Genomic DNA, 26,822 nt, shown 5'->3' on the forward strand with positions numbered 1-26,822 from the left:
GAATTTTCCTTTATGATTCTGCATGGCAAGCACTTGATTAAATAGGAGTTGGGTTGTAAATCATGTGGAACTAACTCCATAAGGAGTTCTGATATTTGACGCCATGAGCAGAGCTGTTAGGCATAAAGCGTAGAAAATAAGCGTCGTATGTGATTGCAACGATCATGTTACTGCGAAGCTTTTCAAACTATCCTTGGTTTAATGTCAACCATCTCTCCTTGCATCTTTTTCAACACAATGTAACCGGTATGCGCCTGCACATACGCTTAGAATGAGAGTGAAGCTATTAATACCCTACATGGCCAGAGCATATTCCAGCAATCGCCGCGCTGTGGTCAGGATCATTATCCATGCAACTGATAACTTATGTGTATGATGAGGACCTGAGGATTCCGCGTATTTCGAATTTCCGCTTGACATAATTTATACTCTGTTTTACAATACTTGAATCTTAATAAAAAAAAGGTTTTAAACGTGTTCATTCCATGCAAGACCATGGAAGACCCATGCAAGTACTCCTTTTGTTCGTTCCTTTTCCTTTGATCAGGTTTGAGTCGACGGAATTCCTGTCATTAGGGATGCCGGCCTTCCATAGCCAGCATTTCTACAAAGACACTTGCTGTGGACTACACTGGTGCATAGCTTCGGGTGCAAGACGCAAGATCTACATCGATCGATTGAGTGAGTACAGAAGTCCGTGCCTCTTATCCGTCCTGTTAGTCGTTCTTGTGCTGCTCAAAGCTCGCCGTTTCTTCCGTTTTATCCACATTTTCTTTACAAAGAGTCTCTATCAGGGCGTCTCGAACTATTTCTCAATCAAATCAAACGAAACCGCGGAGCAGAAAATTTCAAAATTATTAAATCTTTATTCAGGTCTTCAAATCAATGCATGTTGATGGTACAGTTTTTTGTTGTTGTATTTTTAATTATATGTCCTCCATTTCCTTCGTGGATTTCTTCTCGCACCCCCCCCCCTCCCTCTCTCTCTCTCTCTCGCTCGATTACATACACCATCCTCTGCATAGGTCGATCCTGCAAGACGACTTCGTCTTGTTTTTAGCTTTGTTACAAATAAATACGTCCTTCACTCCACTCCACTGTTGCCGGGAACTTTACACTTGTTTGCCAAACATTTAAATTAACACGATCGCAATCGCGCGCACACACACACAACTAACCTTATGCTTGTGTTTTGTCGCTTTATTTATATGCAGATTGTTGTGTCCTTTTTTTTTCTTATATTCAAATATTGTAATGCAAAGCCGTCCGTCCTTTACGTTGCTGCAGCACAAACGTTTTCCAAAAATTCTCAAATGCTAATGTGTTTATCTATTAAGAGTGGATGTTATGGTTTACTGTTGCTAATTCTAGCGCCCTTAGCTCTGCCAAATTCAAATAGAGCTGCTTGGAAACAATGTTATTGTTGCGCAGCTCCGCATAACAATACGTTTGGATTGGATTTGTTGATGCGAATTTTATGCAATCCGCCGCAAAGTCTAGCAAACAGCAGCAGCAGCAGCAGCAGGAACAATAGAATCGCAAAACTCTAGAGGAGTACCAATTAGTATTGCTAACACGTTACATGTCCGTTCGATTTGTTTTGGTAACATTTTTATGCTTGTTGTCAAAGTATAAGAACGACAGAGAAACTGGATTTCAAATTTTGCTTTAAAATGCACTGATCGGTGCGTGTTCTTTTGTTTTTTTTTTCGTCAACTCTACTGTATCGATCTGTATGAGATTAGGCTTATTTAATCTGTATCTGTTTTATGGTTGTGCGTGCTGTGCTGTCCACGGTTTTTTTTATGCCGACGCCGACGTTCGTTCGACGCTTTCTTATCTATTGTAATTTACACGTGAGGATAAAACTATTTTCAAATATTTGTGTGACAATAAATTACACATTCTTACAGATTACGCGAACGCGAGGAGCAATGTGTATTTGTGAATGTGTGTGAGTTAGCAGAACGGAAGGCTGGGGGCAACAACGAATCGACCACGTGGGCCAATAGTCGACTACAAAATCAAATCCCTTTGCAGTTTCGTTTTGCGCTGCTCATCACAAGGGGTTGATCTAAACTAAACACAACCACACAAACTTTGAAGGTTTGCGGAAGTAGAAGATAAGCTACACGGTAGAGTTGTTGTAGGTTTATGTGTATATATATATGTATATAAACATTTGTACCTTTCTTCGCCCACCCGTTGCTGCAGCTTAAAAGTACAATTAAGGTTTTGTGCAAAGTCTACGCATTTCCTGCCATTATAATAACAAGGATACCCATCATACCAATCACGAAACTGAACGCATACCATCAACGAGATCTTCTCACCACAAACAATACTTCCCCATACTACCCTGCAGATATCGTAATACTGACTAACGGGAGCGGCTCTAGTGGTTCTACCGGGAAATTGTTAACGACAAGGGTGCGACACAATTTCTTGAGTCGTTGAGGGCAAAATCACACGTACCGCGATCGATCAAGCGATCGAGAAGTAATTTGACGCGGAAAAAAAAGCCTAAATCGACCATGGCTGATTGTACTACGTGGTGTTTGCGTATGTGCGTGCGTGCTGTTCGCTCACAGATCCTTAATAAGAAGTTCCGGACAATTTAGAAATAATGCGCCTTGCTTTCTTTGCGTGCCGTAAGTACAAACCAAAATTGCAATATCCTATCCGCGACGGTTTTTTTTTTGTTTATCTCTTGAAGAGGAACGCCTTCATTCACCAACAAGATGCATACCTATGGCAAACAAAACCTACGGACGAAACAGAATGGGGACACAAATAAAAAAAGAACATTTGCAAGATTGTACTATCATATTTTAAACCACCTTTATCTTCACTTAAATACACACACGAAACTGCTTACGACGACGACACCAACATGCGACACATAACAGCTAAAACCGTACGAAAGACACATTGAGCGAGATGAAACTAAACTTAATCGAGGGGGATGCGTCGGCTAGGCTAGGTTGGCTTCTGCTAGGTGGTTTGGGTTGTGAGTGAGTGGCAGGGCGGTGAGGTCGGGGATCGACAAAACAAATGCTTTTCAGTATCACAATAATCCCTTCATCTTCTTTTCCGTTCTTTTTGTTTTGTTGTTTTGCGAGCACACGGCGAGCAGTCGAACCGGAAGAGAAGCCACGCGACCGATCCTGCTAACCGCCATTGCTATCTCTTACTATTACTCTCACTATCACTATCTGTCCGAGCTACAGTCCGAGATTATGAATATCATTCCCTAACTCCTAATCACCCGATACGTTGACAACAACAGCAACAACAACATTTGTCAATGCCTCCTATACACGCACACATACGCACCTGCGTGGAACTGTAGCGATTGCTATCGCCAAAGCACTCACACGCACACACAATGTAACAACCGTACCAACAAAGACGAAAAAAGACACAGACCAGAGCGGAGCAGCGCTGATGGGACGCAAAATATCCGGACGAATATTTTGAGCAATTTAAATTTAAAATCTAGAAAAGGGAACTCATATATAAAACCGAATCGAAAGTATACGATAGCTAAAACGATCACATTGCTGTGAGTCCTGTTGGGGTACTGATCGATGGCGCACCAACGTGCCTCTTAATCGCATACCGTGAATTGCACGTAATGATTCCGCCTTCCCTACATTACTACATGCTACCCTATAAACAGCTCCATCGTACGAGTCATCGTATCAGCACTATGTGCCCGTCCTCGATCGCTTCATGTCTTTCATCCAGCTTGTGGCTTCAACAACAAGCCTCAATAGTACTCTTCGCACAATTCCGACAGGATGCGCTTAAGGCTATCGAGTCCGCGCAGGAACCCGCTGTCCGGGCCGTGGTGCACCTTCACGTTCGTGTTGCTGCACAGCGAGGCGCCTCCGTTCTTGATCTCGAAGGTCGTGTGCGCGAAATCGATCATTCGCACGTCCGCCAACGTGCCACCGGAGGAACCGCTCCCAGCGCCGGGTGCACTGCCCGCGTTACCACCGAACGATCCAGATTTGGATTTGGAACTAAGCTTCCGGCGCAACGGTATCGAGCAAGGCCCGTCGCTCGGTCTGTTGCTGTTGCCGGTAATGTTGACACTACCGGACACGGCAGAACTGGCGGTGGTACAGCAGCTGTCCTTACCACGCAACCGCTTGGAACTGTTGTTGCCCGCTAGCAGTTTCTGTCGCAGCAGCTGCCGCTCCTCCTCGTCGTCCACCTCGCCCTCCTCCTCATCATCGTCGTCCACCTCTTCGTCCTCGTGGTAGCCGGCGTCGGAGTTGTCATGCTGTCCTTCCTCTTCGAACGTGCTTGCATGTTCGACCGGACCGGTACCCTCATCGGTCAGCTCCATCTTCGTACCGCCGCTGTCGCCGCGTGCGTTCGTGCCATTCAGTGCACTGTTGTTGTTATTATTACTAATATTGCTGCTCTGCTCCACGAGTTTGTTGTGGCCGAACTTAATACTGGTGCTAAAGTCCACGACACCGGTGTTTGTTACCCTGCGGTCTTCTGCTGCTCCACCGAGCAGCCGATCACAATCTGCTGCACCAGCAGCACCGAAGCTGCAATCCACTTCCGGTTGCGTAACGGCGGACGAACTTTGCAGGTGGTTCGGCAAAACGAAGGCTGAAGCGTAGTCGTCGCTGCTGCTGTTACTGTTGCTGCTGTAGTTCATCCACGAGTCCATCGAGTGGGGGCTGGAACTGGTGAGCGTTTGGACTGTGCCGCACGCATCCGTTCGCATCGGAATGGCATCACTCGGCGACGAAGACCGTTCGTCCGTTGGCCCTCCCGGGTAGATCGTTTCTTCCGATATCGGAACAAAGGGCGCCAGTTTGGTCTCTGGATCGCTGCTGCTGCTGCTGCCAGTGATCTGTGATCTTTGCCGGTTGTTATCATCGTCCGTCACCACGCTGCGGAAGTGATGGTCGGCGAAAATGTCTCTACTCGTGCCGTCGTCGGCGCGTGCCGTAGCTATCACCGGCGGTGGAGGCATTGGATTGGCGGTGGTGAGGGTGGTTGCCTTGGTTGCTGCTGCCATTGCAGCTATTGCCGTGGCCATGGACGATAACGAGGGACGTTGATCCGTGTGGGACGACGCGCTGATGTTCGACGGTATCGGCGATTCTTCGTTCGAAGAGGACAGCAGGTACTGCTCGATTGAGCTGTTCGACGCGTCCGCATCGTAGCAGCACGAGTTCGATTCCGTTTCGAGCAAATGGTAGTCGCTGGTGTTGGGTGCGGGCATCTCTTCGAATCCTTCGTACACGATCAACAGGGAACTGTACAAAAAGAGAGTACGAAAAAGGATAACAAATATGAAGCATTAGAAGCCATGAAAAACGAATAATTAATTGAAGAACGGACTGTATAAAAAACACAAAATATTATAGATAATTATGCAAAGTATTAGACTAATGTTTAAAAAAACGTTTTAGGTACAATAATATCGGGCATTTTGGAGTATTTTTCAAATGTTCCCAGATATAAAAGTTTCAATTTTTTAATGGTTTCCCAGACATTTTTGTGTTTGTGGGACAATTTTTTTATGATTTTCAAAATGTAAACATATTTTAACAAGCAGCTATATTAGGCGTCAAGAAACCGAGGGCCTAAAACCATAATAATTTGGGAAAATGTCAATGAACTATGGGAAAAATTCAAAAACAGCTGGAAAATCGGCAACACTCGTTCCTGTGAGGCACACTTACCAGGAGTAAAAGCGATAGCTCGACTGTTTCTCTATTACGCGCCGCAACTGCTCCAATTTGCCCAGCACCTTCGCTATGACCTTCACCCGTAACCGATAGCCGTTGTGGAAGAAGTTGTGTAGCGCTCCTTTGAACCCGTCCTCGGTCAGTTCCCGGCCCCAGTACTTGTCGCGCTTCATGTAATGATCAAGATTTGCCTGATAAACCTGCATGCCGCACAGCCGCACGCCGAGCGAGGCGGAAGTGCTGGCCGCACATTTTGCCATTTGCTTGCTGCGCTTCTCTGCCGATGCGTCATCACCGTGCTGGCGGGTGCCCATCTTCAGATCCAGTATACATGGGTTCCGGTACGCAGAAGTAATGTTTTCCAGCATCAAAAAATCTGCACCATAAGTGGGCCCGTCGTGAACCAATGAAAAGAAAAGAGAGTGGAAAAAGAACATTGCGTTACCATTAGAATGATGCATTGCTGTCACACAACGCCACACAAGTGCCACAAAGAGAGTCTGCCGGTTGATGCTCCTTCGCGGGAAACGATGACAGCAAAGCTAAAGCAAAAAACACGAAGCGAGTTTGATGATGGTGTGCAGTAGATGAGTGAAGTGTATGTTTCCCGGATAATTCGTGGCAGTTCACCCTTTCTGTAAATGTTAAACCGTAGCGAACGACCGTTGATACTGCGATGCTAGCAGGATTCCGTAACGAACAAACAAAAGCAAAAAGAAACAACTAAACTAAACCATTCCTGCAGGACGACAATGATGGCCGATTGATGTTGTCTATACAATCTTGAACATGCACAGTGTATTTGTAGCAGCAACGTATTTCGCTTCTTGAATTCATGTTTAGCACAGCATCGGAAATAGTAAATGTGGCTCTGGCTTTTCACCTTTCACACATGGTAGACCATACAGGAAACAGCAAACACTTAAAGTAGCGCGCTTGGGTCCCAAAGGGCCCTCTAATTCAGCAGCGATCCATCGATTGGATCATCACAAAAACTGTACATCGAAATCAGTTTGGTCGATAGCTATGGCTCGACTATATCGCATCAAAAGAACACACACACACAGATGGTGAAAATGATCTGCAACGGAAGCGATGGTGGTTTGCGAACGATTTATTCTGATGAGAAAGTTTAACGAAGGAACATTCAAACGCGGTCAGCGGGTAAGATCTCCATCTTACGCCTCATCGCGTTAAGCGCATGGCAAAGCTTGCGTTTGGTGGTAATGCTGTGCTTTTTTTTCGCGAGAGCTATACTAACATTGTTTGTTAGAGTTGTCTATCTGTGCAATACTTTTTAACACTTCGGAAGGTATTCCATTTTTATGTATTTTCATCCTGCAAGTAGAAGAGTAGAGAAAAAACCTTGATTAGAACTGGACTGTACTCGAGCCGTGTGGTAAAGTAATAATTGACGAATGAACCTTTGCGTTGCGTGCCTTGTCCTGCTAAAGAACTCACACATACAGGCGGCATTCGATGCGTGTGCACTTTTCTTCGGACTTTACTGAACTTTTCCCATGCGATGTAGCATACGGGGTAAATAAATTTCTGCACCAAATCAATCCATCAGATTGGGTAGCAGCGGTAAACAGGTTCGGCGATGCTAAGAACCCTGAACCTGTTTATTTCGACAGAACCCAACGTCTGTCCCTCTTTTTGTTTTGCATTCTTCTGAACACATATCCGTCGCAAGTGCGTCGTAGAGCCATTAACTGCCGTTACTCTTTTCACGATATGACATCATCATCATCATCATTTTACACAGAGAGCTAATGTTTCGAAAGGTTGGCTTTTCTCTAGCGAAAAGCGCATTTGTTTTGAAGAATGATTAAGCCATCCTGGGCATGCATCTTTTCTACTAACCGTAACACTTCTTCGCGCTTTCTTTTCGATGCTGCAGTCTTTCGGACAGGATCATCGCGGAAGCTGGGTGAGTAACGCTTCTCAAGCTTGGATCCACCCATCGTCGTTGCTTGCATCACACCTGGAAAGTTAAGGGAGAATAATAGAAAATGGTGAGATACACGCAACACAAGGATTTAAAACAATTACAATACTTTTTTTTTGCACTCGATAATTTCGAACTCCTAACACAACCAATCCTGGACAATGGAGGCGCCCAGTTATGGATCTGAACCGAAGCATTTGAATGAATTTTCTATTCAATTTTAAACTCTTTTTCACCACTTTGCAACATTCAATGCAGATATTGCATCTGTTCTTATATTATGAAGTGATGTGAAAATAGCAAAAAATTCATTAATTAAAAATACAGTTGAATTTTTGGTAAAATTTGAATTTCAGATATTATCCATTCGCTCTGTATAATATGCATATTACGATGTTTAGTTGACCAAACGCAATATGTTGGAGATGTTTCGTCATAGATAATAAGAATGCCCCGTTAATACTGGAGAAGGAAGCAAGCATTGAGGGGCTACTGGTGCGCATTAACGTGCCATGACCTCATTCTCTTTACATATGCGTAGTAACAATCCAGCAACCTACTTAACGCATAAGTTTCGATTGTTTGAAACGTTCAAACGTATTGCAATGTCGAAATTTATAAGAAATCGTACTTTTTTCCATTTTTTCCACCTTAAAATAACATGTATTTTGAACATTTCAAATTTACGGAAAATTTAAATTCATAGCTGCGGAAGGAATATTGACAACCGAAAACCGAGAAATAGCCGAATGAGAACTATAGGAATCACATTGCAAAAATCCACACTCAAAACACATTGCAATCGAGTCCCAAATAAATAACAGACAACAAAAGTAGAGCAACACAAAATCGTGTCTGGAGTGTTGTACGTTACATGCATAGGATAATATGTCTTCACCCTGGATGCTTGAGTTGCAAGAATGTACATCAATCGCATGAGTAACTACCATTTGAACTGTGCGCTGTAGACTCGCTCACACCTCCAATCTGTAGGTTTTTTTTTTGTATGGAATCAAACATACGCTCGCTCGAAATAACACACAAACAACCTTCTCTATAATAAGAATATCTATTTGCTTCCATTTGCCACGACCCCCACAACCTCGACATACCACCTATACGAGTAGTACTGGACGATTTGATGTATGAGCCCGCCATTCGAACTCTGCATGAACGGTAGCATGCAAACGAATCCCTTTCAAACGGAGCAAAAGGAATTTTAAGTACTTTTTATCGAATTCTGCTTCCCTCCACCTTACCATCCCGTGATCATAGTTCTGCAGCAGCAAACGAGGGAAGAAATTTATTGGCGAGCAAATCTGATTAAAATACCTCCTCGATAGACATATGTGCTATGTGAATGGCTAGGCGAGAAATTTAAGAATGCTGCTATAAAACTAATCAAAACGAAAAAATCATGCTCATTAATGCATTCTATCGCTGAGCGGTTAGGTTTTAATTAGAGCAAAGACGCAATACATTCGCACAACGGCGACATCAGTGTGTTTCACTTGAGTCCATGCTGATGTATTTATGTGTATACACACATACAGACAGACAGAGAAAAACATAAACTATCGATACCTTTCGATGCTGGAAGCGTATAAGCATTCGTTTACCCCCCCCCCCCCCCACAGCGAAATGCTCTAGCTACGTATTACATCCTGCAAAGTGCAGGCTCGAGCAAAAATAGCCGACATTCCGTTACTCCGTGTTCTTAGAATGGTATTGTTATTTTGTTTGCCGCACGAAGAATGCGCCGAGGGTCATCCTTATACCGCTGAAAACAAACGATAACAATGATGCGCTCGGCCAGCAGCACTAAACCATATTGTAGCTTGTCGAACGATGACTTCAAACTACAGCAGTCGGCAGAATGACCTTCACACCACACCACTACACACCGGGACTGTTGCCAGGAGAGCACGGCAATAAATTTATCCAATCTTATTCTCCGCCATACATCTATACATCTACAAGTCTTCCGCTACTGGATTGGTCCATGAATGGGGGAGGGGGGTTGGGAAAACAGGGTGAAAGGAATGAGCGAAAGTAAAGGAATGTTTTTTTTTACCGGTCACATCAGCAGCTGCCGGTATACATAAACTTTGCTCCCTCACCTCGTACAAACATTGAAGATGACACACTTCAGAGGGCTATTAAGCGGCTCCTTGGTCAAAAGCGTTTCTGTTGTCAACCGCTCGCGCAACGTGGGAAAATTCCATTCCATTGAAAGGGAGAATGAACAATTTTTTCCACAGCAATCAGGTTTCTTTCCTTGAACGCTACGCGGTCTCTTCAAGAAATTCATTCAGGCTGTGTTTCCAGGCAAATGAAATTAGCGTAAAGTTATGCAGAAATCAAAAACTTATACAGCTTCACTTATAAGGGATTTTGCGTGGTAATAATTATAGTTACGCAATAGTGAACTCTAGGAAAACTTTGAAACTCACCACTTTAAATAATATATCGGTACTATGACTTACAAACGTTCATATCTAAATTAGCAACTTTGATAAGAATAGGGATGAAAATACTTGTCCATTCCCATGTACCTTGAACGTAACATTAAGAAAAATCTTGCAAATTAATCAACATGCTCCCTCCGCAACGCTGTTCGTCTCTTCCATCAGTTCCAGTGCGCCATCATGCAACCTGTGCTACTATTGCGTACTTGTCAAAAGCGGGCAGATATGTAACGAAAACAATCTCTGCAAAAAAAAAATAAAAAACCCGTCGCAGAAATGAGGATGTTCGCAGTGCGTGAAAAGCTGTTCAATAGGTTATATTTTCCATCAGCCGCGCGCTCTGTCTCTGATTGCCCCATGAGGAGCGTAAACGGCAAGACAGACACACGGCCTCTGTGGGGCCTGTACATTCCGGAGTGGCGCCAGTCAGTGGACACACGAGTGAATATTAACAAGTTCAAAAATAGCATACCATATACCGGCCACCGGCAATACAAGAAAACCCTCCACGAAGCAAATAAAAATGCGAAAGATGATCCTGCCCAACCAACCAACCAATCAAAACCGTGAATCATCGAACGTCCGTCCGCCACTTACCTCGGTACTTTGGAACAAATTGCTGTATATCGCTGGGAATGTTTTGATAGAACTCAAGTTCGCGAAGGTTAAGGGGCTTGATCACAGTGCTCTGATTTAGCAACAGTAGCCTCGTGTGGCCGCCAACCTGCAATCGGCATTGAACAGAGAACATTGTAAATACCGTGACAATATTGCAGACGGAAACACCGAGGGTTCCCCACCAGCATCTCGCCACCGTTCTTTCCTACCTGATTGTTGAGAGGATACAGAGCGATCTCGTCCTCGTCGCTTTCGACATCATGGTGTGAGCGCTGCTTTTGCTGCTGAAGCTGATGATAGTGCAGACTCTGCTGGGTAAGGTGACGAAGGTCCTGCTGTTCATGGTGTTCTCCAGAGCCGATGCGCAGTAGATGATGCTGTTGAAAACTGCCGTTAATGTGCTTGCCGTTGTTTTGCCGAACTTCCAACTGCTGAGCGCGGTGCTGCTGCTGATGAACCTCCTTCAAATACGTCGAGAGATTGTCACTTTTCGTTACATGGAATGCACCGGCAACAGTCGACCGGTCGTAACGATGGGGCTGGTGCGGGCCGGTGTTTGTGGGCAAAATGGTTTGCTGTAGCTGGGCAACATTGCTGTACTGCACAGATCGCGACTGCTGAAGCTGATGTTCATGTTGTTGCTGTTGCGGATGCAGAAGTTGCTGTTGTTGTTGTTGCTGCTGCTGCTGCTGCTGCTGATGGTTGCCGGTATGGTTGTGGAAATTAAGTTGTTGCAAATTTGTAGGGACATGTTGCGCCGTAGTACGTTCAATATCTCCCATGCCCCAATCACCCAGAAAATATACCATGCCCTTATGCCACAAATCGTATTCTTGATCGGTGCAAGCTACTGCTTCTGCCGCCGTAACTGTGGGTTTGTAAACGATTTGGCGAGAAATGTCCTCACGACTGACGCTGTTCAACTGACTTTGGGTCAGATATATTTGTGAGGTAAAAGTTTGCTTAGTTGAGTATCTTTTATATGTGTCGGTATCGATCGGATAAACGGCTGTGGAGAAGAAAAGAAAGAAAGAAAGAAATTTGTGAGTAAGGACTTATTACTTTCAATTGCGTTCTACTATATGCCTATCTTATAACCGTTTGTAACAAATAAAAAAAGGCTCAACTTATATATACGTGACGTTTCTGAAACTATAATTAAGATCAAATGCGACGATTATCCCTTCAAATGTTACACCCAGCGCACCTCTAATGAGATCCAAGAAACTGTCATAAATTGTTATCACTTTTACAACAACTAGCCACTTTGACGACCAAGCAATTATCTCTCACTGTCCGGGCCCCTAGTGCCAATCATAATCTCGTTTTACAATCAACCGCACTCTAATATATTCCTTGTGATTGACACCTTAGGAATGAAATAAAACGACCGAAACAAAAACAGCTCCGCTTTCATCCACATTTAATCCTTCACACGTGGCGGTTTGCGATAAAAAAAAGAACCAGATGGAACAAGTCAAAGTCGTTTGCGTGTAATGAATGACGATTGTTTGTGACAAAGAAGCGACCGGTATAAATGTCGTAGTTTAACAATCTACATTTTGAGGACACTTGAATCATCAAGCTATGCACCTATAAATACAAAGCAGACGCGGCGGCAAGTGTACATCTTCGACCCTCTTGTGGAACATAGACGCTATAGGCTACTTGCTACCAGGAATTAGATGACAACACAGATCGGCGATTTTGGCCGCTGCCATGGGAGACGTTGCCCATTTTCGCTGAACCCGGACCCGGCAGCAACAAGCAACTGCTGCACAAGAGAGCTCTCACTCCAACACAACGACACTTGCAACCACCGGCATGATAAAAAGTGCATCCTTCCACCTCCCCCCCTGCCCAGTTGCATTCGCGTGCATCATTCAACACTTACGTAAGTTTGTCGTAGATTGCATTCGATTCGCAATCCGAACACGTTCAGATGACAGCGATGGCGACGAACGACCCTACCCTTTGACATTACACTCACTAGCATGCACGACCGACCCTCGCGAAAACTCAGTTACCCACACGCGTCGACACTACTAGGTGTAGTTGGGAACCGTCGTTTCAAGATGCCGTTGAACTATAGTCTCTAAGTCTCTTTGGTGGCGGTGCACACTTTTCTTCGGCGAAGCCGTCGGGAATCCTTGCTTCGGAACGCGACCGAACAACACCGCTACACGGGCTTAATCGTGCAAAGAAGAACCTGTTTAATTGTTTCTCTTGCTCTTCTCAACTGAATCACAAACGACACAACCGAGCTAATCGTGATCGGAGACTGATTTGAATCGGTCGCACAGACGACTGGCACATTTGGATCGAAGGCATGCGCCGTCAAGAACTGAGCGAGAGTGCAGTTGAGTTGAATCTCTCGAACTGATCCTGCCTCAGCGACCGAGTATGCTTTTCTTTATCCGGCAAGTAATCTTGAGAGAGAGCGAGAGCGCAGAACAACCTCGTCGTCATCGTGGTTTTGTTTTGGGTTTAGCTTTGGTGGTTGATGATTAAAATTGTATCACACACACACACATGCGGCGTTCCTTGTCCCACGGTGGTGGACGATACTATTTTAGGATTTCTCCACGTTGCGCCGTGTTACGCTGGGATGAGCCAGAGAGGTGTGTGATCACACATCCAACCAAGCGCACTATTACTGGTTGTGCCTGTTGCACGCGCACGTCCTTTTACAGAGCGGAGGACACACACGCCACATTTCAACAACAACAGCAGCTACCTTCAACAAACAGCAAGCAAGTCAACGAAAGTGTCACCGATGTCAACGACAGCACGATGAGATATATTTGCGGGAGGAGACAAATGTCAACCAGCACTGTTCCTTCACATTAAACGACAGACACTTCGGTACTCCGGGGCAAGCGTTCCAAATTCATGATCGCAGCAGTGCCACAAAAGGAATAAGGGCCTTTATGTAGGGACAGAAATTCCATGCCCTGCCTGTTTTGACAGGTCGACACGTGTTCCGAAAAGGTTTCAATCTCTTGCCACCAGAACAAAGAAACCGGCTTCTAAGCGTCAACTGCGGAAGCCGCCGATTGTTCCGCCCCCTGCCTGCGGAGGTTCAAGGATCTTTTCGGGTGTCATGGAATGCGATCAATCACCAGCCGTTATAGGGGAATAAAACTGGGCGAACGAAGACGAGCTCCCAAAGGTCGAACCTATAAGGAACTCAACGGTACTTGTGAACGATGGAAGAAGAAACAAGCCAAACAACAACACTGTATAGGTGGTAGTAGATAAGCCGTAGTCTGCAAAACCGCTGGAAGTCATGATTTCAACTTTAAACTTCAGTTCCGGTATGCTTTGTTCAATTGCTTCCCCCACCATTTGAACACGCGACACTTGGCTTGTCCCCCACCATGCGTCTCCACCATCGGTAGTGGAGCTTGCTCGCACGCATACACGCAGAAGCATACAAATTGTTCGCGGCTATCACAGTTCGACTTGAATCAGCTGATTCGTCGAACCACGTACGAGGAGAACACAGCATCGTGTCAGGTTGCGTTGAACGTAGAATCACCACCAACACCACCAGTCGCTGCGCACGAAGGTGAACGATCAAAACAAACATAGACAGCAATGCGCCACTCGCGGGCCCACCAAACTTCAGTAGACGGACCCAAACGACCACGAGACGACCGCATGCCAGACGCAGGCAGAGAGGTAGAGCAAGCCTCAGTGGGAGAACCGGATCCGACGCAGTACGCCTGGCCAGTCAGCAGGCTAATCGTCACCTCATCATGATGTTTGGTGCTCCCGGAAAGGTAGTGCAATTGTGCGCACGAAGTACCGCGTGCGAATCACACCGCCCTTATTCAGCTAGAATGCATGCAGCCGCGTTTGCATGTTTGGCGGCCTGCAAGTTGATAGTGTTTCAAAAGGCGTAGTGGCGTCGCGAGGTTAGTGAGCTGATAAAGGACAGACAGTTGTAAAGCAAACACAAACCGTTACAGAGCTGTTTTCAAGAGAGAAGCGGAATATTTTGCCCTCCAATGTATGCAAGCGTACGGGCTAGCGCACAAAAGCAGCGGTGTGGACAACAGGCTGTCAATAATAAACATAAATTTTCAATAATATGAGAAGCAGTGGGACTTGAAATTTTACGATTGAATAATCAGATTTGAATTTCCTTTTTTATATAGGATTCTAATTCAACAGAAGAATGATTAGCACAAAGCTTAAAATACAGAAAAAGATTTTTTATTTTTACTAATTGGTATTAAAACTTTTAGGAAGAACAAAATCTATTTGTATTGTTACAATCATCTCCCCCCATCGTGCAGCAAATTAGACCAAAGCCTGGGGTGGTCTGATCATCAGGATCATGAGAATAGCACCGGATGACCCAGTCCATAGACTCCTTTTAGGCCCAATTTGAGATGGAGTGATGGCGTTGATGCGTCTACCAGAACGGTCGGAAAAATATATTGACAGACGACGGAGCTAGACAGTGGGCGGTATCGAGGATTGTTGTCAGTAAGTAAGTAATAGTCAGGGGGAAAATTTTAAGTGATTCAGTTAATCTCAAACAGAGAAGCTGCTTCCACTATAACAACGGATCGAATTGGATTGAACTAGATCGGCGTGTGCGCGTGCTTGCAATAGTCATCAAAAACCAGCAAACAAACAAACAATTGCTGGTAAGACAAAGCAGTTAGTCAACCGGTTGTAAGTATACAATCACATTCTCTCAACACATCATCACAAAAGACCAAGAGAGAAATGCAAAGCCCTAACCTAAATTTGCAATACCCATGTAAAGTCGTTGCCGCTAAATTTTACCTCCTATAGGACTATTACACGTGGTAACTTTACGTGGTTGGAATAATTCTGGAATTTTGCTGTCTAAATTTATTCTGTCCTCCTTCTTGACAGAATAGATTTTTGGTATGATTGAAGAATCCAAGGTTATACAATTCATAACTAAAACACTTAATATAATTGAATAGGTAATTGCAGTTAATTCTAAGAAATAATCCAAGATTAACTAAATTGTATTAAAAGAAAATGCTGTAGTATGTAGTGTTACGTATATTATTTAGTTTTAAAGCTATGTGACTGTGTGCTTTGTTTGGTGTTGTATTATGCAGTATTCCAGACCAGTTAAGACAATATTTATTTCAATTGAATTTAAACAGAAAATTGGTTTGTAAGAGCCAAACATTGACCTTCTGGCCAAAATTCGATGTCGTTGAAACAAAAATTCCTGACTTAGGACTAATATTTGACGGCAACGATTAACGAAATATGCGAGTACATTATACAAATCAACGGAAACAGTAAAAACAAATATGCATTCACAAGAATCACACCACAAATGGTGACTTGCTCCAACAGGCTTCCTCCCGGTATAGATCCTGTGTAAAACGATTTTCGCATTCTACCAACCCCGACGACGACCAGAAAATCGTTTAAATCCCCATTTCCGTAAAGCATTGGTGGTTCACACTACGAAACAGTCGCGTAATTTGCAAACGAAACTGTAGCCTCTTGGTTCAAGAATAGAACATTTATGCATGTAAGCTCGCGTCGTAACAGTCCGTGTTTGTCACCCTATGGCATCGTGTGGCATGGTATAAAGGGCTTAAATGTATCGTAAACTACTTAACAAATAGTCACGCTGCTCAAAAGCACTATCGTGCCGTACTTCATGCGGCACATATTAATTGGTCGGTACTCAAGCCGTTGCACGTTGAATAGCATCAGAGCGGTTGGTGAGTGATATTTTTCACGCCTTTGATGTGTTTGCACGTTGAGCAGATGATGAGCATGAGCAATATTGATTGTGTGTCTGGTGGTATCGACTAGTTGTAACCATGAACCAGATGTCAATCCCAATTCGCAGTGTTGTTCATGACTTATCGATGGTAAATATATTTAGCACACTTTTCGAATAGATATATCCGACGAAAGTATGAATTCTTATCAAGTTTATCATGCAGTTTTAAAAGACATCTGGACAGCCTGAAAAAGCCCAAGGTCACCCAACTACCGCATAAACTCTTGCTCTTATTACAGTTTCATTCATCCCCTCAGAAGACCTAAGCAACTACTTGTCTATCGTCTCGAATGGTAAAGCGAGAACTGCAACGAACGAAGCAGAAGATCTGAAGATGGAATCTGCTTGTAATAGTCTCCGTATATCAACGGCACATTGCCAAATTTGGATCGTATCCAAAACTTATCGCCAGTCGGGAAAAAAAGATTTACCGCAAGGGATAACAGTTGCAAACATGGCGTGACGTGAACGGCTGCATGCATCAGCAGCTGGTGGAATCATTGCAGCAATGGGACGACCTGTTCCACATGAGGAATTATAATTGTGCAAAAGAGGGAAGATAAAAATAGTTTCCCTATATTTCAATTTTTCGCATTTACCCGAACCCGAACGATCATGTAAAGTGTTTATTTTACCATTAACTCAAATACGGATTGCTTCAGTGTAAAGACAATTGCAACGTTACAATGGCAATTAACGTAGGGAAATAAAAATAACTTCGCGTTATTATTGGTAGTATAACCTCGAACTTTGTTATGGGCAACACTTAGAACTCTTTCAATGTCAAGTTACTGGCGGCAGTCGTGGCTTGTGTGGCGATGGCCGGCTAAGCTTTAATTGCATTATGGGCAACAACCGGGAAAACAGGATAAATGTCGTTGTCAACATCAGTTAAGCGGCGTGCTTAGATACTCGCTGGGTAACAGCAACAGCCGACGACAGCCTACGTAATCGTTGACCTAGTCATCCTAGTACTGTTTTTACGTTATGTGGTGCGGGAAAAAACATAACACATCGCTCCACCAGCAAAGCAAGTGCACCGGTATATTCCAACACAGTTGACGACTCGTTCCGACACGTAGATAACAACCACCGCGTTTGTGCGTATCAGAGGACGCCAGTAGCCATCTGATTACAAATCTTATTTTTCAAAGCGATACGTGCGTCGTCTTCTGATTATTTATACCTCAATTTTTACCCTTATTTACGCTTCAAGTATTAGGAAAAATTAACTGAACCGAAATGGTATGACTGTACCGAGAGTTTGAAAGGTGTGTCGTATGCTGCCCCTTTGCGGGGTTTTGTATTTTGGTACTACATAATGACGCATTGGAAGTCGTAAGCTACATAAATACCTTCAATAACCCTCCACATTGCGCCTAGAATTTTGGGTGCAAAATCCATTTGCGGTACCATAAGTCACATAAGGGGGTGCACATACATAATAAAGCGACTATGAATATCGCCAGTCTGTAAGCTGTATAAACACTATCAAATACTTATAATTTTATAAACATCTAATTATGTACCTATTTTTCATCGTTTATGAATCATTGCCACCATTCCGCTATGGCTGAGTGACACGAAACAGATATTTTGTTGACAGTATTACATTTTGAGAACAACAAGCAAAATGCAACCTCGTGACTTAAATGCCCATTTACTTCTTTTCGTCCCAACTATCCATAACATGACCTTCAAGAATCTAAACGCGAAGAACCGTTCACACGTCAGTCATGCTGTCAGGCAGAAGCATGCGGGACAAGTGGTAGCCTTCTGGTAGGGAAAAACGCACATCAAAACCAGGCCTGTCGTGGTTAGCAATGTAGTCTGCCAGTCTGCGATTCACCCGCGCGGAGTGTGCGTACACACTAACCAACCCTTATTTGACTAGAACATCTGGCTGTTGTTGGTCAAGAGTGGTTTCATATCATACCCATAATTCTCAAAACGTATTGCGCATATTTAAATGAAGTGGTATTCATATTTGACCGCTAATTTTGGACTAGCGAGCTGATATTTCTCAACGGATATAAAATAAAGCTTGGTTTGACTGATCCATTGATAATGCTAACGAGGGAATGATCCGGAAAGGTTCTCATGCCGATCATGTGAAGAACGACCGGCAAAATTATTGAGCCACTCGGACGTCTTTTAGTCGTATTTGATAGACTGTATGTCCAGCTTTGAATTCGGCCACCAATTTATTATACACTTACCAGTACAATTAAAACTACCGGAGGAAACGCATTCTATTTTCCGAAGTCTTCGCCGAATGGTTCAATCTATCGTCACATAAACAGTTTATAGCTGTATGCCAAACTAAACAACACTATGCAGCTGTGGATGGTTTTGGTTTTTTCTATCGTTGACGTGGTACGATAGAATAAATTCATCTTACCGTGGTGAAATAAGAACTGCCCCTGTGAAGCACAGTATTGATTTTACGTTTTTGGCGCTTTCATGCTGGTAGGAAAACAGTTGTCACATCCAATGTACGTCATAAAAATAAAATGAAAAAGCAGATTGAAACAACAATAATATTTGTCCTTCATGCGGAAAATTTAATAATCTCCTTTCTGTTACGCAATAGAAGCTGATTTGAAGCTTCCCTAAAAAAACAGAAAAAAGGTTTAAATTTCCTGGATAGATTAGCACAGGTACGATTCCAGAAGTACAGTGGGTCTCGAAAGTGGGACAACAATAAATCAGCTGATTTCGGGTGGGGCTTGGCAAAAAAAACACCCAAACAGACTTTCGCGGCAATAAAATAAAACTTGATAAGTCGTACCCACCAGGCGTTACCGTGCAATCAGCACCAAATTTCAGCAGACTGATGCTTAACAATGTAATCGGTTTAATTATGTTTCTATTACATTGGAAAGGCACGATAAGATTGCTGATTTCTGTCGTAAGTAACAACAGATGATAAGGTAACCCTGTTGTCCAACATTCTAGCATTGAAAGAGGGGTGTGTGTGAAGTTATTCATGTAAAACTCTAATTTTTACTCATTTTAAAAACCCATTAGCATTAGCTTGACTTTACTTAAGTGATCCTTAGTTTGCATAAAATATTCAGCGCAAACCAAAAAACATTGCTCACAGGCCATAAATTATGCCACCGGTGGTCGAGCCTCTTATCAGATCGTCAATAATGAGCTGGTTGATTCCGCGCGGTGTTCCTATTGGTGGTGCGAAGAATCTAACCAACAGCTCTGCTAATCTGAAAAGTTATTTTTCTACTTTTCATCCCATTAGTTAACCCATTCTCCCCCCCATTCTCGTACGTCAATTCCGGTTTGTCGGTACACACCCAACTTCACGCAAACTTCTTCCAGGCTCACACAAACACATGTTTTGAACCAGTTGCCACAGCATAAACAAGTTTCACATGTCTGTTGTTGACGATTCTTTTTTTGTTGTTTTTATAAAAAAACGGTAGATAGGACTTTTGAAAAGTCTGGTTCCCGTATGGTCCAAAGTACGCGGAAAGACCACACCCTCTTCAGCTGCCACATTTGCTGTTAAAGACTGGTTCAGTCCAAGGGTACATAAGTGGATTAAAGGCTATGCCGTTCTGTATTAGCAGTATTGTTACTAGTCCTACAAATCAAGCTCAATAATAGGTCTCTTTTATGATTTCCAATGTAATCTAAACAACGTCTTAGTTGGAGTCTTACTAAGTTATATCTTCTTTCGTAGAAATACTTTTCTCTAAATTGTTCCATCTACAAGAGCTTTGAGTAAAATGTAACATATCTTCTTTATTTTTGCATAAGCCAAATAAATAAAGTTCTTACTTTAGTTATTAATCAAAGCAAAAAAAACGAATATACCGAAGTACATAAACAGATGGTGTTTCAACAGCTGTTTCAATGCCATCCCTAAGTTGACCACATGTCGGCGTTAGTTACTTTGCCATTGTAACAGTCCGTCACTTGCGTGTGGCATTAGAGACATCGGCAAGCACTTTGTCGGTGTTTTATAAATAGAAAGTCATTTATTTTTAATCTTTCAAGATAATACTACCACCAAAATTGCTCATTTGTTTATGGAAAGAAAAGAACCGCGTATCCCTGCAGCACATTACCACACTCACTACCACCAACTAAAATAATCTCGGCGTTATCAGTGCAAAATATCTTACGCGCGCACAAACCGGAAAATACGGCAGAGTTTGAAAACAAAAGCAAACAAAGCGTGGTGAATGCTTATACCCAAACTGCTCTAGAACACTTTAAAGGGGGTGTATTTCACGGCCGGTCTTTCGTCATAGTTCAAACATCGGAAGAAACCCGGACGAGAGCTTTATTTTTACGCGATGCTAAACAATTATGCAACAAGATCGCATCGACAAATCGACGATCTGCGTGCGTATGGGTGGCAGTAGCGTGTCGTCATTTGTTTGTGTACGCTTTAACGTACTATCGGGGGGTTGCTCATGTTTATGATCTTGTTATAAATACATTCAGTTGATATTAGTGCTTCCTCGTACTTTACACAAATATCTAAGTCAATATTTGGTGTTTTGCTTTTGTGTTACATTTCGCTATAGATGATGACCCTCTACTCTACCTCAGTTTAAACGTTAAAAGAATTTATTATAGCTAAATGATCCGAACAACAAATCAGAACCCAAATGTAAGGTGATCGCACTAGCAAAGTCGTCCAAAACATCACTGTAGGTATTGTAGGAAAAATAAGCATCGATAATAATAGTAAGAGATACGTGTACGAAAGGGTGCTGGCAACCAACAGGTTTTACTAATCCCTGTATAAACAACGCCATATCAAACACCTGTCCCTCCCACCTGACAGGACTACAGGTGTTTACGGAAAACTAACCGGAACAGTTCATAGAAAATGTATACCTCCAGCTATGGACTTTGGTCACCACAACTTCTGCGTCGCGTTCGAGAGGAGTATGTTAAGTAGGATGTTGGTTCCTTTGTGCGTGTGTGTTTAGAACACAAAGGGCCAGAGTGTTTAGATAGCCTTATTGGGATAGGATTTAAAGGGATTCTGCAGGGTATTGCTGTTAGGAATTTGTTGAGCCTGATAAATAAGCACATGGTCAAATTGATAATTGTTTATTTATTCATAGTCCATAACAACAGCTTTACACCTTCAAAGAGATTTAACTAAATGTCAGCAGAGATTAAGACTTTGTTAACAGCATGTAACAAAGAGTTTTGTACTTTACATGCCCGTCGTCTTATCTCACTTCATTAAACAAAAAACAAAAGCAAATCTGTCTGCAAACGACGATCGTATGTTGCGAACAATTGCAATCGATCGGTAAAAAAATTCAACTGGTTACCGGCAATGGCGGATCAATCTTTTTGAAACCGTAAGATATTAAAACTGTTGACAGAGCCAGAGTCAGTGGCCAAGTAGAGATATTATACGAGAGATTATTACATAGAACTGGAGGCCCTCTACACGACCGAGGCTCTCAGGACTCTACAACCTGCTTACAGGAAGGTACCCCTTAGGGACTGAAGCATCTGCTTAGAGTATGCTTATACTCTGATTATGCTTATACAGAAATGCTGGAGCTTATTGGATAGCTAGGCGAGGGTGCTAGACTATGAGAAGTATTGAGAACTTCTACAACAGGTATATACTCGAAATAAGTAAGGTAATGAAGCAGACCATCCCATAATCGATCTCGCCAAAATAAAGACTACAAAGTTCCTAGTTGGAGGCAATATTTATCCTGCTAGAAAAACTCCGGTGTTTAACAAACGAGATCTTGTGTTCTTTGCGAGTCCTACCAATATTTTCTCACGAAGCCGGATTTTGTCGACTCCTTCTCTGGAGGATAAAACAGTAGTTAAACCAAGAATGATTCCATCTCAAACAAACGGCCTGGCTGCATGAGCTTATAGTTATTTCCTTGTTTTCTACAGCTCTACAATCCTTTTGGAGTGTCCGTGCCAGTGCTCAGCAAACATCCTCCAAGAAGATATAACTAGTGGGGGATCTGTTACCAGGTACTGATAATTCGTTGCCTCGGACCAAAACAAAGAGCAGCAACGGTCGTACAACGGTGACGTCACACGTGGTTGTTGGTTGGTATAAAAAGCTAATTTTATTACGTTCAACGAGCCGAAACAACACAAAGCAGAAGATAACACCCCACCACCGTTCAGTTTCGGTCAGTCCGTGAAGTGAGGCTTATCTCGCTGGCTGGTGGCGTGTGCCACCTCGCTTTCCTGATTCGACTGGTCTGAGGAAGATGCGATCTAGATTCTAGAACAATATCTGACAGACGACGAAGACGACGACAGACGGAAATATTGAAACAATGAGATATGGAAAGTTCGTCCAATACGAACGCTGCTTGCGTGTGACGGAATTCGGCAAAAATGACACAGCCTGGCGGTCTTTAACTTTATGCCTGATTTTATTGTGAACTAAAGCACCCAACAATAGGATGGTATGCCCGCTTAGAAGACAGTGCGACAGCGACACTGCACCAGCGGATCTGATTCTCGGAACTCGCAAGGTCAAACCAATAGCAGAAACAAAACAGACTTATAGCTATTTGCAGGGTTAGATAACCTTTAGCTTTCCGCTAATGGCCACCGACAGCATGATTCCGTTTCATATTTGCGGTACTGCTTGCTGTCTAATTAGACAACCACTTTTCGCTTCCGGACCCGTGACTCATGCACGCGTGTTGTTGTGTGAAAACCGTGGGAAAACAACGCACCGGACCGGGCGCGGAGTTCCCCGCCATTAAGCTGGTCTGGTTTCTCCCCGCAATCAAATGCCAATTTCTTTATGCATACAGTCAACACACAGTCGAACATGACACCCGATGGCTTTGGCCATTTGAAAGTGAAAACGGCAAATAAAGGTGTTCTCGCTTCTGGTGTATAGAGGTATGTTGCGATTCATCGATTGCCATTTGACCATTGCCTTGAAAGGATGTGCCGCGGATTATGTCGTACATGTCGTAGTGTTTTCATAAAGATAAACCTGTACCACCCTAGTCCTCTTGTATCGCTGCGGCAGCATGAAAGAATGAGCCCTCTTTATGATTTCTTGGTGGTGCGCATGCCCAACGGCTGGCTCTGACTGTACGTTATTGAATGGCAACCAACTGCCACCAACACAAGCGCACAAGGGACCGAGTGATCGATGAAAATATTTGGATGCTCTACAGACACTACCGACGTGATGATGTGATGGAATGTTTTGAAGCGATGACCAGAAACATGACCTAAGTTCAACTTTGTCATCGGTGACGTTTGCGAACGATTCGGTTGCTTTGATTTCGATTCATGCTCCTATGCAATTATTATCGGGCCTGGGATCATGACGCAAATTCACGATAAAAGATTAAGGAGCGGTGTTTTGGGAGGCTTGATGTAAGAGCTATGACTAAACATAACGTTAACAAACATATGAATGAAAAACCAATCGAGCTAACTAGGAGAAAAGCAAGATTAGACTAACCTTCACCAATATGCAATAAAGTTCGCCAGTTCGTGTTCTGGGTGCGCCAGCCTTACAGTATTTGCCTTCGAGCGAGCTTGCGTTCACGTCGATCAGCTGGTCGAATCCCCACTCCCAAACGCACTTTTCTTTTTATGTATAAATCCAACAACAGGGAATAGAACAACTGTTATTTTCACGCGTCAAGAGGTATGCGCTTCTGAGCACTGCTTTTGCTATGGCTTTCGGTTTCTTTCCTTACTAGCACGAGCACTCAAAACCCGCTCACACGTTTGAACCTATTTTCTCGCATTCAAGTACGAATCGTCGTCGCTAGTATCGATGAGTTTGAACATAAATCACAACAACAACCATCTAGTGGATGCACCATATTTTCTCTACCTCAACACCGTTAGCGAACAAAACATTGCACCGGGAACATTTTGACTCTATGTCAGACCATCCGGACCATTTAAAACAAAGCCAGAACGCACCGAACGAATGTATTTAACATAATATGTATAGTATGTGCTGGTAAAAACAATGGCTCATAGAAGCGTTTCACTTTTCACCGCAGATTTGAGGGAAAAACTTGGCGTTATTTTTGGTCGGGTGCGGTGGTAGGTTGCACGGCGAAGCAAAACCAAAACAAAGATCACACTGCCTTAAAAAAACGCGAATCGATCGCTCAAACGTCACATAGTAGAATAACTGGCAGCACTGCCTTTCTTCCTTTCACCACTACCACTGCACCACTAGCTTACTGCACCAGCAACACCACTTCACGCACACTTGGACACAATCGCACCACCGCAAACACACATACAAATATGCAATATAGATTGGATTACGACGAGCCTTGTCGGGCTGTAATTTTTCACTTGGAACACCGAGCAATATCTTTACCTAAATCCTAACAGATTGACGACCGTGCTTCACGACACTCTTTTTGGCAGCTTCGAAGGGCCTATTCCTCCTGCTTGCGGTCGCCTTTGACACAGGTCTCGCGCGAGATTGGTGCTCGTCGTCTGTGCTGCGCTTTCGGAGCTTCACTTTTTCACAATGGCTGTCCGTGGAAAATGGATCAATCGCAATCGAACCTCTACCCCGGATACGGATTATACGATTCTGGGAGGCGGTAAGATGCCAGCTTCTTCGAACACACCAGTTAACAAAGGGTGTGTGTGTGTGGGTGAGGTTGGGGGGTAGTGTTTGGCGTTTGAATTTGAGATTTCGTAAGTGCGATTTGTGGACTTTTTCTTAATTTGCGAAGAAAGTTCGACACACATCCGTCTCCCAGGGCTTCTAGAAATAAATTGTGATTTGTCAGGCTGATGTGCAAACTGGAAGGTTGGTCCATGTTTGGCACTTTGACATTAGTGATTCAAACGAGATTGTGAAATGCCAACATGACCCAATCAGACAATGGTATAGATTTACTTTTTCAAACAGGAGTGTTGAGCATGGTTTAAGGTAAGGTGTATGTATTTAAAAGGTGTTTTTCTATCATGTATTTAGAAGGTGATTTGACTGAGCATCATTTTGGTCAACATGTTCGAGAGTTTGTTTAAAAAAAATCATATGGTATGGGGCTGCAAACATGAACCAACAGGGTCGTTTCTCAGTTCCTTAAACAATTGTGCTAGTTTATGTGTCATCTTAACATAACAAGTGTTGTCCCACAGAGCATTGAAAATATTTGGTCGCATTATTCGTCAAGGGGAATTACTAGCCGACTCGGGCAGTGGGATAAATTTTATTACATTTTTCCAATATTCTGTAACATTTAATCTTTCTGAAAAAAACAACATTTTTACTCTATGTTTGCGATTTTCGGTAGCCAATGTAAAGCAATGCATGTCCGATATTTGCCATCTTTTCGCTTTGCTTATCAATTTCTATCACTGCTCATGGGTGTCACATATCGAATACAAATACATCATTGGAAAGGTTATCAAAACTGCTTTAATTCATAAAAAATTGGATAAATACATTACATATAAAAAATACCAAAAATCTAAATATGAAAAAATCGTGTCTTTCGCTTAAAAACTGTACGACAGGAAGCTATATCCGTTTACTTAATTACGTCAAAAATTTACTTTACTTACTTACTTATCAGGCGCTACAACCGCTTTGCGGTCTTGGCCTGCTGTAACAATCCTCGATACCGCTCACGGTTCAGCGCAGTCCTCTGCCAATAATCCCAGGCATTTTGGCGGACGCATCAAAGCCATCACTCCATCTCAATTTGGGCCTACTACACCTCCTCTGTCCGTGTGGATGGCCTAAAAGGACTTCAAAAAATTATTTACGTTAAAAAAGGCTGTTTTGAGCTACTTGTAGTTTTGAAAGATTTTTAAAATTATTATAATAGATGAGAAAAATATTATCTGAAGGTGTTAGTATAGCTATGTTATATGGAGCAATTTTGCATGTGCCAAAACAAATTATTATAGTGAGTGTAAAATTATACTTTTTTCTTTAAAATGTGTGTAATTCTCTACAACTTACTAGAATATCAGTTGTAGCTGACTCTTCTAGTTTTTATTTTATTCTAAAAAAACAGGTGTTTGTATAGTTGTGTTAAGGACTGTAGAAAAATATTATTGTCAGTTGGGTACCCGTTGCAATCGCAAACTACAAGCTTGCGCTAGTGGCCGCTAGAGCGCTACTTAAAAATTCAAATTTAAAAAAGGGACTGAAACGAACGAACTGACAACGTGTAGCGATTTTCAACAGCAATATACGTTGACTTTATAAAGTTGTTAATCAAAAATGTTACAAATAGAATAGCAAAAAGCACTACAAAAAA

General features: G+C 43.0%; 1 protein-coding gene across 3 annotated transcripts; it reads right to left on the minus strand.

Annotated features, from left to right (window-relative positions):
• Positions 1-846: 846 nt before the first annotated feature.
• On the minus strand, positions 847-25,328 carry LOC118505839. Of its 3 annotated transcripts, none has more exons than XM_036042196.1 (7): positions 12,655-13,294; positions 10,970-11,769; positions 10,740-10,866; positions 7,590-7,710; positions 6,985-7,061; positions 5,718-6,099; positions 847-5,288 (listed from the first exon to the last, which is right to left on the minus strand). In XM_036042196.1, the coding sequence occupies exons 1-7, from the start codon at positions 12,674-12,676 to the stop codon at positions 3,773-3,775; spliced, it is 3,045 nt and encodes a 1,014-aa protein (XP_035898089.1). In that variant the 5' UTR covers positions 12,677-13,294; the 3' UTR covers positions 847-3,772. The 3 variants fall into 3 exon arrangements, with proteins under 3 accessions (XP_035898089.1, XP_035898092.1, XP_035898090.1); XM_036042199.1 differs by lacking the exon at positions 12,655-13,294 and adding an exon at positions 24,914-25,328 and having other exon boundaries at positions 2,142-5,288; XM_036042197.1 differs by lacking the exon at positions 12,655-13,294 and adding an exon at positions 24,029-25,328 and having other exon boundaries at positions 2,142-5,288.
• Between the last annotated feature and the right edge of the window lie 1,494 nt (positions 25,329-26,822).

Source organism: Anopheles stephensi, chromosome 2 (genome assembly GCF_013141755.1).
Source record: "Anopheles stephensi strain Indian chromosome 2, UCI_ANSTEP_V1.0, whole genome shotgun sequence".
Lineage (NCBI taxonomy): Eukaryota > Metazoa > Arthropoda > Insecta > Diptera > Culicidae > Anopheles > Anopheles stephensi.

Excerpts from the sequence above, each read along its gene's own strand:
- LOC118505839 (XM_036042196.1), bottom strand. The coding sequence starts at position 12,676 with ATGCAATCTACGACAAACTTAC. Across the intron at positions 7,711-10,739 it reads ATTTGTTCCAAAGTACCGAG|GTGTGATGCAAGCAACGACG; the intron begins GTAAGTGGCGGA and ends TTAACTTTCCAG. Across the intron at positions 5,289-5,717 it reads AGCTATCGCTTTTACTCCTG|TTCCCTGTTGATCGTGTACG; the intron begins GTAAGTGTGCCT and ends CTTTTTGTACAG.